This window comes from Phyllostomus discolor, chromosome 8, assembly GCF_004126475.2.
Source record: "Phyllostomus discolor isolate MPI-MPIP mPhyDis1 chromosome 8, mPhyDis1.pri.v3, whole genome shotgun sequence".
Classification (NCBI taxonomy): Eukaryota; Metazoa; Chordata; class Mammalia; order Chiroptera; family Phyllostomidae; genus Phyllostomus; species Phyllostomus discolor.
In genome coordinates this window covers 107,802,743-107,818,969 of record NC_040910.2, presented here as the reverse complement: position 1 = coordinate 107,818,969, position 16,227 = coordinate 107,802,743, and the positions used below count along the sequence as shown (strand labels likewise).

General features: G+C 36.7%; 1 protein-coding gene across 14 annotated transcripts in view; it reads left to right on the top strand.

The window, feature by feature from the left end:
• GPATCH8 (G-patch domain containing 8) overlaps positions 1–16,227 on the top strand; it is a 75,820-nt gene that overhangs the window by 32,055 nt on the left and 27,538 nt on the right. For 6 of the 14 annotated variants that reach the window (XM_036034008.1, XM_036034006.1, XM_036034004.1 and 3 more), the window contains 2 exons: positions 13,851–13,918; positions 14,581–14,667. In XM_036034008.1, the coding sequence (XP_035889901.1) occupies positions 13,892–13,918; positions 14,581–14,667 (114 nt within the window). In that variant the 5' untranslated portion in view covers positions 13,851–13,891. Of the gene's footprint in view, positions 1–11,812; positions 13,919–14,580; positions 14,668–16,227 lie in introns of those variants that run through there. The other 8 variants (XM_036034011.1, XM_036034009.1, XM_036034007.1 and 5 more) reach the window with 3 other exon arrangements.

Genomic DNA, 16,227 nt, shown 5'->3' with positions numbered 1-16,227 from the left:
GATAATTTAATCAAAATTCGTTTTACAGATGAAGAATGTTAGGTTTAGGGTTCCAAAATATACTAGTGACAATGCTGAAATCAGTCCCAGATCCTCTGATTTGTGATCTGTTCTTTTGAGTATACCAACCAGGACATTTGCAGTAGAAGTTAAATACTAGTCTAGTCAAAATATGTCTGAAAATGAAGATGGAAAACCATTTAGGAAGTGGTTTGAGTATGAGTTGAGGGCCTAGAATAGAGTGATAGCGATGGAAATGGAAAGGAAGGTGTAAATACAAAGGATGATAACACAGATCAACCATGAAGCACACTGTATGAGGTGGGACCCCCCCAAAAAACAGTATTTCTTTATATATAAAAAAATTTATTTATTCTTACATGTTAAAACTTCAGTCACCTTCAAAGTACTCTCCATTTGTTGCAGTGCACCAAATCGAGACATTTTTTCCACTGCTCAAAACAGTGTTTGACCTTGTCAATTTTGATGCCTTTTAGTGCTTCTGCCGTTTTTTGTTTCACCTCTTCCGTATTGGCAAAATCCAAAAAGTAGTTTTGAGGACTTTCATTTCACCCAGGGAAACAAAAAAAAAGTCACTCTGGGCGAAATCAGGTAAATAGGGAGGGAGGAGCACAGGGGTCATGCTGTTTCTAGTCAGAAACTGCTGAACACTCAGCGTGGTGTGGGCAGGTGCACTGGTCAATCACCCAGTGTGAAATGAGCCATGCAGTGAGAGAGTATTCCAAAAATTTCACTGAAACCTAATGCAGCCTCTCACAACAGCGCCAGCTGGCACACCGACACAGATAGGTTCCTTAGAGCACTAACCTAACAGGGAAAGCCTGTACTACAAACAGCCTGCCCGCCACAAGATAATTCTGTTTTTCTGGGGAGAGGTCCCCCTCGTGCAATTTATGTACCTAATTAGCAAGCCCATGTTTCCTGGGTTTAGTGTTAATCCTTTGTAAGAAGAAGTTATTAAATGTTTACTTCGTGTTTGCACGTGAATTATCTAACTTAAGTCCTCTGTGATAGGTATCATTCCTATTTTACAGATAAGGAAATTGACATTCTGAGCAATCCTCTGCCCAGGTACTTACAACAAATAAGGGGTGGAATAATGGTGCCAAAACCTGTGCTGTAATTAATAATTCTGTGATGGATATAAAATCTGTCTTCTAGAAGGATGTGATGGTGGTGAGAAATGCAGGTATTTCAGAATTGAAATATACAGTAGTTATTCTGGCCCCCAAAATTGGAGATAACTTTGTGATATTTTACCTTAGGGCACTTAAAGTGATCGTATATATTCTACGTGATTAATATAGATTTGTATATATTTATTGGAAACTTAGGCTAGATTGAATGGTAAGAACCTTGGCCTCATTTTTAGGGGTGGTTGGTAATTGGTCTCTAGGGAAAAAGAAAATACTGTAATTCTCTCCCTTATTTTTTCTTATACTTTGTTTCTTGTGGCATTTTTAATGTTCTATTGTATAATTTGTGTTTATGTGTCTCTTAACCTTCATTAGACTATAAACTCTTAAGTTATAATAATTGCTATTCATTTTACATGTATATCTGTTGTTGCTATTGCCTTTTTTTCCCTTGCATACATTTACTGAATCCTTAGAATGTGCCAGCTCTGTATTAAGTCATAAGAGTTCGAGGATGCCCTGACTGGTGTGGCTCATTGGTTAGGTGTCATACCGCACAGTGAAAGGTCACCGGTTCGACTCCCATTGAGGGTACATGCCTGGGTTGCAGGTTCAGTTCCTGGTTGGGGTGCATGTGAGAGGCTACCAATTGATGTTTCTCTCCCTCTCTTTTTCCCTCCCTTATGTCTCTAAAAAAATTTTTAAAAAAAGAGTTCAAGGATGCATATAAACCCTCTGCCCTCCACAGGCTCATGTCTAATAGGGAGACAAATGTAACAAATAAATGCAATGCAGTATAATGACTTCAAAATTGTGAAGGTAGAGGTACAGCGGGGGGTACCCTGACTGGTGTGGCTCAGTGAATTGAGTGCTGACCTGCGAACCAAAGGGTCGCTGGTTTGATTCCCAGCCAGGGCATATGCCTTGGTTGTGGGCCAGGCACCCAATGGAGGGCATGTGAGAGGCAACCACACAATGACGTTTCTCTCCCTCTCCTTCTCCCTCCCTTCCCCTCTTTCTAAAAAAAAAAAGTTTAAAAGGTGTGGTGGGGGCTTCATAGAAAATAGAACACACAGAATTTCAATTTATTTCTTGAGTAATTTAGTGAGTAGAAAATCTCAGACTGCGAGATAAGGAAACAAAGAACTGTGTCATGACTTTGTTAGTAGATTTATAGAATCTTCTCATTCTTCCATATAGAAATGCTGGTATTTTAAAGTAGGACCAAATGTAAACAGGAAAGGAACACAAAGTAAAAAGTGTGTTTTATAAGAAAATCTATTTTATTTAAAAATGCTAAAAAATTTTTCGTTAAAATGCCGACCAGAATGTGAAAAACAGGTTGTACACTGAGTGAAGAGAACACAAGGAGGAGGTCTGAGGCAGAACATTTCTGTGTTTAAAACCTTTCCTTTTTGAGTGAAAGGTTTACATAATTTGATGAGAAACCAGAGTGTATAGCCTTTGTTATTTAAGTTACACTTCTAAAAATTCTACCTAGTGACGACACAAAACAGATGTTTAATAAATATATTTCAAATTAATATTTGTTAGTAATAACCTATTCTTTTGGGAATATAAAATAATTTGATTACCATTAAATTGGTTTTTCCAGTAGCACAAGAACTCATTTCAAACAATATAAAAAATGCAATAAAGAGCAGTTTGTATAGCATAAACCACAGATTTTGTAACAGTCCAAAAGACAGGTAGGGTAATCAGAACTGAAATAGAAATGACTGTGTAGAATTTGTTCCTGTGGTTTGCGTAGTTGTCAGTGTGGGGTTGAACTGAAGGGAGGTGACTGCTCAGAAGAAAGTCTGAAGACTGGAATCTTGCCCTGCTACTTGAAATATCTTTTTCTTATTCAGTGATGCCTGGGATCATTGTTAATGTTAATCTCTTCAGGCACACAGGAAGTAGAATTTGGGGGATATTTCTTAGGGACTAGCCAATCTGTTTGAATCCCAGCATTTTTCATTGTAAGCATCAGAGACTTTAAAGTATATCTAGAACCTGCAGGCAGGCAGGGAGTGAATTTAAGAAAAGAGGAATTAGGTTTTATTCATAGTTTATCTCCATCTCCGTGGTAACGGGTATAGCTAAGCACTTAACACGTAAATTCATTATTCATTTAAAATACAAGACAAAATTGAAGCCCATTTTTATTTTCTTTTTAGTTATAAAAAACACAATGTAAAATTACCATCTTAACCATTTTTTAAGTGTACATTTCAGTAGTGTTAAATTCCCATTGCTGTGCAGAGCCCATCTGTTTTGAATGGCTAGTACAGTGTCTTCACCCTTCGAAATGAATGAATCTCTTATTCTGTTGCAACTTTAAGGGCCAAGTTTAATTGTGTTACAAATGGCTCTTTATTTTGTAGCATCAGATTCAACAGTGTACAGGCATTGTGCTGGTTTCTTTTACATAACCACATGATTTGACCTAGAATATAGCCACATTTACCGCATATTGAGATAACTCATGGCAGGTTTTTGTAATTGTACTGAGCCTTTGCTATAAGTAACCACCAAAAAAAGCCCCATTGCTCTAGTGAAAATGATAATGACGCCTAACATAGACTAGTCACTGCATAGAATTTCCAGGCTCATGCTGTGTAAGTTCTTTGTGTTTACTAGTGTGCTGCTAACTTTCAGTCCTTTATTTTAGGGTTCCAACATCTTTTAACATTTAAACCTGATCTCTTCAGGATGCTTTTGGTAACATTTAAAATTATTTTGACCCATGCAGGGGTTTTACAAATAGTGCCAGCTCTTGAGGCTACAGTGCAGATATCTTGTGACTTGATAGAGTGGGAAATAGGGCATGCTGACTCGGAAACGAAATTATCTGTGGCAGGATAGAAAATTGTACTTTGTAAGGTGGGTTTATTTTTGTACTTGAATTTCCCCTATTCAGCTTTTGTTCTCTCTTAGTGTTTATTAAAATATTTCAAAAGTTAAATAAGTATGGGGTCTTATATTGTTCCATATCTCATCCTGTCTATACGGTTTAATCAACAAGACAACAAATATTTATTGAGCCAGTAATATATTTTAGTTGTATCAGCTGTAAATATCATGAACCATAAGCAGAGTAGGTAAGACATCATTCCTGCCCTTTGGGGTTACTTGCTAGTTTCCAAGTCTTGCTTTTTTAACCACTGTAAAACTTTGAAGTTTTCTTGAGGCGAGAGACCATATTTTATACTTTTATGTGTTCCTTCCATGCTTAAAATTATGCAGTCAATCTAAATATTTATTCACAATTTATTTATTGACTTCTAGAGATAAGGGAGGAAGAAAGGTAGGGAAACACTGATGTAAGAGAGAAACATTCATTGGTTGTCTCATATGCTCCCCTGCCAACCCAGGACTTGAACCTGCAAATCAGGTTTGTGCCCTGACCAGGGATTTAACCGGTGTGGTGACCTTTTGTTTTACAGGATGATCCCCAGCCAATTGAGCCACAGTGGTCAGTGCCAGTCTGAATATTTAATTGACAAATTGCTTTAAGTTCCTTGAGAGTAGGTATTCCCATTTATTTTTGTGTTCAAGTACTTGGTGTATAGGGTATGATGGCATTGTGAGCAGCATTTGGAAACAAAATCTGGCTACCAAATGAGAGTTACAGAGAAAATCCAGTGGGAGCTCAGAAGGAAGGAGCGAAGAAATAGACTTTGGAATTGGAGTTGCAAATCAGACACCTGTTGGGGCCAGGTGGTAACACACAGTTGAAGCCCACGGAGTATGAGACAGTGGGAAGGAGTGTGAGCCAGCTCCTGCTCATTGTTGCCCTGTAGGAATACGCGTATTGTCTTTCATCTCGTCAGAGCTTCTCAAAACCAGAAATCTGATTTTTTTTTGTGAAACTTTCCAATTGATAAATATTGGCTCAAAGTTTAAGGTATTCAGGGATAAACAAAAGAAAACCTGTATTTGACCCACAGGTTACCACTTTATGACCTCATTAGAAATTTGATCTGGGTTTAAATTTGAGCTCTGCTGCTAGTAAGCAGTGTGACCTTGCTATACCCTTAGGTATACCCACATTTTTAAAAGATCTGGGGTGTGTTTGGGGAATTAAACATGGTGATACATATATGTAAGTTTTATATCTACATCCTACCTCGCTTTCCTCTCCAACATATGGAGTGGGAAATGATGCCACTTAATAAATTGAGAAACTTACGTGTTTATTCATGATCAAAACCTCTGAGGATAGGAGCTGTGTTTATAACACAAGTCTTGAGACCTCTGCTCCAATGCTGTTTCCATTGGTGAAGCAGCAGAATCACCCTGGGTGCTTGTTAAAAATGTGGATTCCCAGCCAGCACAACTCAGCAGGTCTAGAGTGGGGTTCAGGAAATTAACATTTTAAGCAAGCTTCCCACATAATTTGCTTTAACCATATGAATAAAATAGACTTTTCAGAAAATTATCTTTATTATAGCAAGTAGGGTTGATAGTTGGTTCTTTTGCTCATCCAAAATGTGTTAGTGATTTTTTATCTGAATTAGTCTAATACTATTTGTTATTTTTTTATAGCCTTATCCTTAGCTTGATTTACATTTTTCCTGCCTTGTTATAGGTTAATTTGGATGATTAAAATGAAGCTGGTTTATATAGAAACTGTTTCGTAGGCAAGAAAGTAGAGTGTTCAAGAAACTTTAAAAATGAGCAACATAGGGTGTATGGTGTTAGTGATCTCTTTATAAGTAGAATAGTCTAATCAGATGGAAATAATTAAATATATAAAAATCACTAGTTAAGCCCTGACTGGTGTAGCTCAGCGGATTGAGCACGGGCTGCAAACCAAAGGGTTGCCAGTTCAATTCTCAGTCGGGGTACATGTCCAGGTTGTGGGCCGGGTCCCTGGTGGGGGGTGTGCAAGAGGCAACCACAAATTGATGTTTCCCTTTCTTTCTCCTTTTCTTCCACTCTCTCTAAAAATAAATAAATAAATAAAACCTTTTTTAAAAGAAAAAAGTTCACTAATTAACTAATATTTGATAAAATATAACTGAGAAGAGGTAGGTGCTTTGAAAGCTGTTTGGAATCATGGACTATAAGAAGTGAAAAAGAAAATTTCTAGGGATGACCTAAGATCTCTGGGCTCTTAGCAGAGACTTGAAAGGAAATAAGAGGATTTTCAAGATTTCACTCTATTTGACTTTCTGAATTTACTGTGACATTCCACATGGACTTCATCTAGTATAAATTTGACATACCACACTTAATACTTCCTATTTACATACATAGGTGCTATAGTCCTTCTCCAGGTGGTGATAATAGTAAAATAGTAAGCATTTTGATAATGTTTTAATTTGTTTTGCTTTGCTTAGGCTTATTTTCTTAGATGATTTGTACTGTATATTTAATTTGGAGAAGTTCTTAATAAAATTAATGCCTTTTTAAGTTCATTCTCCTGGTTTGTATTTAATATTTATGTAACATTGCCTTTCAGACTCAGTAATTTTCATTTTGTTAATGGAATGATATATGGGAAGGATTTTTGGATAGTACTTGGTTGTTGATCTTAGATAATAATTCCCTTCATCTATCCATAGGGTTGTTTCATTATCACCAAATTTTACATAAAACATTAGAAATAGCCCTGACTGGCGTAGCTCAGTGGATTGAGCGCGGGCTGCAAATCAAAGCACCGCAGGTTCGATTCCCAGTCAGGGCACATGCCTGGGTTGCAGTCTATGGCCCCCAGCAACCGCACATTGATCTGTCTGTCTGTCTGTCTCTGTTTCTCCCTCCCTTCCCTCTCTAAAAATAAATAAATAAAATCTTTAAAAAAAGAATATAATTAAAAAATTAGAAATTATCATAGCTTCTGTTTTAGAGTATCTTTCATTTTAAGGTATTTATTTTCAAAAATGCCAAATCTGGAAATGAAAGGAAAACAAGTTAATTTTTAATTTTTTGAAGTCTTAAGGAGATGATTGGGTTAGAGTTTAACAACTTCCTATATAATAATTTATGGTTTACAAAGCACCTTCTGTGTGTTACCTCTTTTGATCTGCATGACAGTTCTGAAAATAAGGATAGTACCTCCATTTTTAAGGGGAGGCTGCTAAGATGGGCGCTGATTGTCCAAAGTCACACAGGTGTTTAGAGATTATCTCTTACTACAGAACTAAGATTTTATATCCCAGCTTTTTTAGGGACCCCCTAGAAATACGAGTATATAGAAAGAAAATACTTAAAAATGAGTTGAGGAAAGGGTTATTGTGGAAAGTAGAGGAGGAACAGTTAACTGAAGCTGTGGAGTCTTTTTTGAGTTACAGAGAGATCATAGAATATAAAAAATTCTCAGTGTTGTGATGGGAAACTTAACAGATAGTAACAGAAAACAACTCTAAGGAAGCATTGGATTGTCTTATTATACCACAGAACTAGCTACTGTATATATATATATATATATAACTCCCCCAGATATTTTATTTATTTATTTTTAGAGAGAGAAAAAGGGAGGAAGAAAGAGGAAGAAAAACATTAAACACCAGACATAACATTGTTTTTCTTTTCCCCTAAATCTCATGGTTTGGATTACTTACCCTGAAATTGTACTTATTAAGTTGGTTTTTCCATTTAAAAAATAAATTTATCTTAGCATAATGACAGGCTACAGTGAATTGATACAATTTTTAGCCAAAACAATCTTACTGGAGTAAAAATACAATTTCCTATTGAATTTCCTTATTCTGGGAAGCCAGCTCTGATGCTTTGGAAAGATGGAAGGATGGAGATTCCTCTAGTCCACAGTTACATTGTGCCATTACAAAATGTCAGTATTTGGAAATCAGATTAATCTAGTTGTTGTATAAGGGGGCTGAACAGGCTATGGCAAGAATATAGTTAGTTTCTGCAGTCCTGGAGAATGTGAATTCTGTTTTGAATTGTAAGTCTTTTTTTGTTTTCCCCTTAACTAGAAACTATAGGGAATATAGGGAAACTATAGGGAATAATTAATGTGCTTGATATTTCCATTTAGGGTTTACTGAAAGGTAGCATATGTTATGTTGCAGTTACTAAGAAAAAATACCTTAGTGATGCTAAAAGTAATTATTGTTTGTATGCTATGAAGACTAACCGTTTCAGGAGAGGTTTGCAAAAGTGAAGCTTTGATTTGGAAATAGATGTACCATTTTTTACTAAGTAACTGTTTCTCAAAATGGTATGTAATCATCATTTAAAAAATATTTTTTAATCCTCACCCAAGGACATTTTTTTCATTTTAGACACAGAGAAAAGGGTGTGAGAGAGGAACATCGATCACTGCCTCCTGCGTGTGCCCAGATGGGGGGTCAAACCTGCCACCCAGGCTTGTGCCCTGAGCGGAAATCAAACCCTCAACCTTTCAGTTACAGGATAGCACTCCAGCTAACTGAGCCACAACTAACTGGGCAGGGCTGTAATCATCTTTTTTTTTTTTTAAGATTTTATTTATTTATTTTTTAGAGAGGGAAGGGAGGGAGAGAGAGAGACATCAGTGTGCGGTTGCTGGGGGCCGTGGCCTGCAACTCAGGCATGTGCTCTGACTGGGAATCGAACCTGCGACACTTTGGTTCGCAACCCATGCTCAATCCACTGAGCTATGCCAGCCAGGTGCTGTAATCATCATTTTAATAAATGAAATTATATTTAAGTGCACTAACATATAGCTTACTATAGAAACCTATTTTGGATAGCTGTGTAAATCAGAAAATAGTCATGCAAAATATAAAAATAGTAATTTTATATTATTCATGATTTTCACATGTGTATTTAAGTTGCTTAAAGTAAGCAATAGATTTAAAGATGTTTTTTCAGGTTCTTGATCTTTATCAGTTTAACGGCCTTTTGGAAGTAAATTTTTTTACTTTTTGATGGTTTTTATATTTCCTTTTGCTTCATAAGGTTAGCCTTTGAAAACAATGTTAGATATCTTTAAAGGGTAACTTCAGACATTTTTAAGCTTTGACTCCACAAATGTTCTGTTTTTCCCCCCACTCATGCCAGAAAGTGGTAAGATTATTTTTTCTAATTATAGATAATTCCTGGAATGTAGGGCTTCGTTTTGATCATTGCCACATGCCCACTGCCTTCCAACAGTGCCTGATAGGTAGTAGCAACTCAGTAAACATTTATTGTTGAATGAATCTCAGGAAGGGGAAAGGCAGTGGAGGTAAACTAATGTTCTTACATCTGTTGATCACTTTGGAAGCTTGTTCGTTTCTAATTTATTTCTATGAAAAGTCATGTGCCTTCCGTTTCTGAAGTCAGGTGATTACCAGATTTTGGTGGTACTTTAATATGTTTATCCCAATTGTTCTATTCCTGGATTTTTGTCTCTAAACCTAGTATTTCTCAAAAAAAGGTATTTCTCTACCATCTAGTTCTTTAGGCCAGTTTTGTAGATTGGTATTTCCTGAACTGATTTAAAATTGAAACTGATTCATGAGGGAATTGTTCTCAGAAACAGGGTGACTGTAGGCAATCAATCGATTTTTGTATTTGGCCTTATTCTCCAGTTATGAAATTGTAATACCTTCACATTTTTACAAGAGATGCATATTTGAACATTCTAGCATTTTTGTCATTGTAGAAGTAAAACTGCCTCTTAAAATACAGAAAGTACAATTCTTGTTGTCAGTGAAACATCACTTAAAGTTTCTCTTCAACCTGGCTGGTGTGGCTCAGTGGATTGAGTGCAGGCTGCGAACCAAAGTGTCTCAGGTTCGATTCCCAGTCAGGGTACATGCCTGGATTGCAGGCCATGACCCCCAGCAACCTCACATTGATGTTTCTCTCTCTCTCTGTCTCCCTCCCTTCCCTCTCTAAAAATAAATAAATAAAATCTTTTAAAAAAAACTAGGGAAAGTTTAATAAAAAAACAAGCAATAAAAATTGAAATAAATAATAAAATAATATATAAAAAAGTTTCTCTTCAAATTTTTTTATTGAAGTATAATTAACATACAACATATTAGTTTCAGTGTACAGTATAATTTGGTATGTGTCTAAAGTTTTGATTTTACAATATGAATACCAGTTTTTTTCCCTCATCACCTGAATTCACAATTGGTGAATTCCAAATTTGATGTTTCCTTTTTGCCTTTCCCTTCTTTAGTTGGTCCAATCGTAGTCAGAGTACCTGCTGTATTTTGCCGTGTATAATGGGCACTTTTTTGCCCAAATTGTTTAGGGAGAAATAAGGGTGCGCGTTATACACAGGTATAATAATGGGTGCGATGATCCCGTGTATAATGAATGCACACTGAACCGTGGGTGCATATTATACACGGAAGCGCGTTATGCATGGCAAAATACAGTCATTCTTTGGCTGAGGAGGACCTTTTTTTTTTTTTTTTTTTAAGGAAAGTAGTATTTTGGTTGAAGTTGCCTTCTTTGGAGTGAAATAAACAAAAAGTTCTTAATTAATTTTCAGAAATACTTGCTCCCTAAAAGAAACTGAGAAATAGGGAACCTGCATAGAGTTCAATTTATTTTAAAAAGTTAAGTTTTCTAGAAAGTATCCTATTAGCAAACATTCTGTTACTACCTATCTTTTGGAAATTCATCACTCCAAGTTGTTATTCAGATGTTTCAGAGTGGTATTTTTTGTGATAGGATTTATCATTGATCACAAATGAATAAATGAAAGGGATTTTTAAAATACATTTTTTAAAGATTGTATTTATTTATTTTTAGAGAGAGGTGGGGAGGGAGGGAGAAAAGGAAACATCATTGTGGGAGGGATACATCCATTGGTTGCCTCCTGCACACCCCCATCTGGAGACCTGGTCTGTATCCCGAGTGTGAGCGCTGACTGGAAATCGAACCAGAGACCTCTTGGTTCACAGGCTGTCACTCAGTCCACTGAGCCACACCAGCCAGGGTGGGAATATTTTTTGTGATGGTACTTGCAGATTGATTTTAAAGCCAAACTGTTCATTTTTTGTCGGTTACCTATGAATGGAGTAACTTAATTGTGACAGGCCTTTTGATGCCGCTTTCTCTGGAGTTCCTGGTCTGGTTCAAAGCTTGGCTTTGTTACATGCAGGCCTTGAAAGAAAGGCTTCATCAAAAGACAACAAGGTTCTAAGGAAAGCTAATTCAAGAGTTGTATTCATTCGGGACAGAACTGAAATGCACATAGTTTTCCAGGCACTGAAGATCTGTGGTTATTTTCTAGACCTTTTACTTATTATATATATATTTTAGGAAGGTCTTGATGACTCCCCTCCTGCCCCTCAAATCCTCTTAGAGTTCTTTCAATGAAGCAAATGATTTGATCACTGTCCAGTCGATCTGTCTTTGATGTTATTTCTTTAAGGAAAAGTCCCACCTTGGGCCCCGAATACTGATAGGAAGCTAGGGCTAGTTCTCTCACTTTGAACTAATGCCTTCTCCCATCCCCTGCATTATTAAAGAGGGCATTGTTTATATTCTCAAGTAGCAGTGCAAAAACCTCACACCCTGGTCCAACTCGTATGAAAATAACTGCTGTAGCACCAAGTGCCCTTCCTCTGTCCCCAGCTGAAATTGGGGGAGGGACAAAGTCCAATTGTTACTTTACCCAATCCTGTCTGCCTGCTAGAAGGCCTGTTCCCTGCCCTGATGGTTTCTGCCTAACAGATGGTGTTTCTTTTTTACAGCATTATGACCCTGGACTTGTTGTGGTGATGGTAAACTTAGCAGTGGTAATTTTTTATTTTCAGACTGAATTACTCCTTTTGTCATCAGTGCACCAATATGTTAGGCTTACTTTCTCTGTTGTAGCCTTCATCCTTCTGCTTGGTCTTTTTTCATTTTCCTTTCCTTTCCTTATGCAACTTGTCTGATCCTCGTTCATTAAAGGGTAATGTTAAGGAGGGATGTATCTGTTTGTGTTAGAACTACAAAAAAAATCAGTTAAAACATTAAATTCTAATACTGTCAAAAACTTGATTTCCCCACAATGTAATGGGCACTAGCACTTGCTACTGCAATTTTTAAATAAATTAAAACAAACTTTGACTGCCTTAGAAGGCAAAAGTACTAATGCAGAGTTTGTAAACAGGGGTTTACAGAGGTAATGAATTTGTACCAAAACTTCCTTAATTTTTGCATAACAAATTCTGATAGACTAAAAAAAAGATACCAAAACAACAAAAAAAGTGAATTCCTTTGTCATTATTTTTCAATTCTTTCATTGGACCATTTGTTTTTACCAGTAAATCCCTGATTGAGACGTTATGAAAGTGATACTGCACCTAGGAAGTCATTTTTATAACCTGTCTTAATTTGGTCCTTTTGCTAAAGATTGCAGTCACTGCTTATTTATTATACCATTGGGCATAAGGTAGGGGTGCGTTTCCATTTTGTTTAACTGGCAGTCTTCCATAGTACCTGAAAGAAGGCTGTATTTTTTTTTTCTGGCATGAGATGTTCTTCATTTACTTAAAGTTTTTTTCACTATAGTAATTATTCCTAATTATATCTTATTGCTTATAAAGTAATGGGATATTGGTGATAAGTAAACTTCTGGATTAGTTTTTCATTATTTTTTAAAGATGAAAAGTAATCCCACAAATATAGAGCAACTACATACGAGTGGTTGCTGGTCACGTTGAAAAGTTTCTTCTTTTTTCTCCAGGACCAAACCTAGTCATGATCATGGCATTTGTTCTTACTGTTTTTAATTTGGTTTTGGTGATACCTCAGATTTATCCTGACAAAGCTCAACTTTTAGCCCAAAGGTATAATATATATGTGTGTATAACAAAAACAAAAACAAAACAAACAAAAAACAATTGTTTACACCAGCCTGAGTGAAGTGATGAGGGAAGTAAACATTGTGTTTTTTCACTAAAGGTGTACATCGGATAAGGTAAGTCCTCTTACCAGTGGGCTTACATCACAATAAACAGCGCAAGTTGTGATGTAAAACAGCTGTGGTAGTAAAGTGCTTGTCTGCCCCATTTTGCTTTGTTTGGCTGGTTATGAGTGGATTAAATATACATTTTTAAAAATCTCCAGCATAGATTGATTAGTTTAAAGTCAATTTTCTTCGCAACTAGTCCTTTTCACAGCTTACCGATGACTGCAGTCAGTGTTAGATCCACTCTGGGAAATGGGACCTCAGAGCACCAGTTCAAAAGAAACACCATTCTCGGTTTCTAAGGGCAACTAACCGTTGCTTTTTATTTAAGTTTTTCATAGCCCTGCTTAACTGTAAAGCATCTTTTGAAAACAAAATAATATTGAACATACTGAGTTGTAGTTACAGAGTTTTCTTGTATCATGTTTGAAACTATGCTTTTCAGATTTAAGTATGTCAGATGAGATCTTTATTCCCCATTTTAAAAGTGTGTATGGGAGGATGTCAGTGGACAGTAAGTGAAGTAATTTCTTGATGAAAAGTTATTTTAAACCTTCTGGTGCCGTAGCTTAGAAATGCTTTGCATTACTTATTTAATTTTACCATGTAACCTGGAATTATCCTCTCTGGAAAGACAGTCAAGGTGGATAGTTGGGCTTAAACTGGGAGAGGTAGGCTTGGCTGTAAGCTGTGAGAATGGCTTGTGTTTGGTTCACTGTAGCTTTCTGGTCTCTGCACTCCAAGGCAAGATCTCTAACCACCCAAACCTAATGTGTAAAGTGAGCCGGCAGCGTAGGTTTGCATCTTACCCTGATTGTGTGTTCCTGTTACAGGGAGAACGGATCCCATTCCGATTGTTGTCAAGTATGACGTCATGGGCATGGGTCGCATGGAAATGGAGGTAAATTGATTTCATCAGCTCACTTGTTTTATGGGGTATTTAAAACAGATACTAACTCAAACTCAGATGCCAGTGCAAGAATACATTGATTAGATAGAATGTAGTTTTAATATCTTCTTTGGAAATTTAAAAATATATTTTACATTTTTATTTAGTGCTGCCTTTGAGGCAGGTAGATGGCAAGTAATAACTGTTTTAACCAAGGTGTAAAGAAATTGAGTGGTTTGCCCAAGGTTATGCCATGAGGCAAGATAAGGCTTAAACCCAGACCCTATTTGTTGCAGTAGGCAGTGTTGCCTAACTCTTAAAACATTTGTTGTGGTAGAAGCTTTATGCCTATGGAGATGTGCACAGCTGTCATCAGTGTTATCTTCTTTTCATTGCCTGAAGTGTTTTCTCCATTTACTCCTAATTCTTTGGCATTGAACATTGAATTCAAGTCTGTCATCATCAGAAAATGTGCCTGTTGGGAACCACCAGTGTGAAAGGATTAATGAACTTTTCTGCGTGCCATTTTCTCTGTGGGTTGACAATAAAGCAAGAGGTTGCTGAGCAGATACAGTGTTTTATTTTCATAAAGGACTAGTTCTGCAAGTGACTTTTTAAATAGCTAATTGGGGGTACTTTAGGAATTAAGATTAATTATATCTATTTTTGTTAAGCTCGATTATGCTGAAGATGCTACCGAACGGCGCCGTGTCCTAGAAGTGGAAAAAGAAGACACGGAGGAATTGAGACAGAAGTACAAGGTACTGAAATGAAGCCTTTCTTTGTGCATGGGGTGTTCACACAGATATTTTCGATGAAAAGGATCTCTGTTAACAGCATTTGTTTAACATTTGGTTGTGATTAGTAGTAGTTCTCGAGCTTCTGAACTTTCTTATTTATTGCCTCTGTAAAAACTACAGACATAATAATACCCACTTTAGCCCTGGCTGGTGTGGTTTAGTGGGTTGAGTTCCAGCCTGTAAACCAAGGGGTCACTGGTTCAATTCCTAGTCAGGGCACATGCCTGGGTTGCAGACCAGGTCCCCGGTAGGGTGTACTCAAGAAGCAACCACACATAGATGTTTCTCTTCCTCTTTCTCTCTCCCTTCCCCTCTCCCTAAAAATAAATAAATAAAATCTTATTTTTTTAAAAGAGTGAGAGGTTAAAGGGGGAAAATATGATTATCTCAATAGATGAAAAAAGTAAAAGCATTATATAAAACTCAGCATTCATTCATGCTGAATAGTCTTATCCAACCTGATAAAGAAAGGACTTTCCTTAACCAGATTGAAATGCCTTCAAAAACCATGTAGAAGACATCATACTTAATATTAAAAAGTTGAGCCCCGGCTGGTGTGGCTCAGTGATTGAGTGCTGGCCTGTGAATCAAAAGGTCACCAGTTCAATTCCCTGTCTAGGGCACATGCCTGGGTTGCTGGCCAGGTCCCTAGTTTGGGGCGTGCGAGAGGCAACCACACATTGATGTTTCTCTACCTCTGTTTTCCTCTCCTCTCCCCTCTCTAAAAACTAAAGTAAATAAAATCTGCTAAAAAATTGTTTTTTCTAAGTTGAAAGCTCTAGTTTTGAGATGAAGAGACATAACAAGGATGCCTGCTGTCACTGTTTCTGTCAAATGTGCTGGAGGTCCTAAGCACAGTAAGGTGGACAGACAGAAACAAAGATTATATAAGAGGTGAAAGGAAGAGACAAAACTGTTTTTGTTTGTAAGTATGATTATATAAAAAGATATCTAAAACAATATACAGATAAACAACAGTTTAGCAGGATGCTAGGTGCAAAATAATAAATTTAAATTTATGTGTCTGTAGAGCAACAAGTGACAAAATGAAGATTACATGATGTGTAAGACTTCAGAAACACAGAGAGATATTAAAGAATAATGAATAAAAAGTGAGATTTTTTAATAATTTGTTCATGAATTAGAAGACTTAATATTATGAAGAAATCTGTTTCCCCCCAAATTTTCTATATGTTTAATGAAGTCAAGTCAGAATCTCAACAGGATTTTGTATGGAATTTGACAAGCTTATTTCAAAATTTATTTGGAAGTATAAAGGGCCAGGCATAGTCAACGCAGTCTCAGAGCGTGAGAGAGAAAGACTTGGCCTTACTGGCTGTCAGAGCCTGTTACGGGCTGTGGTGAGTAAGATAATGTGGTAATATGGAAACTTGTCATGTCCAATAAAAATAACCACCCGAATCTTCAAATCTGGACTATAAGTGGGGAATTGGTATCAGCAAGAGATACGAGTTGGGGAAGTGTCTGCGTACTGATGATTTTAAAGTTGCAGGAATGGAT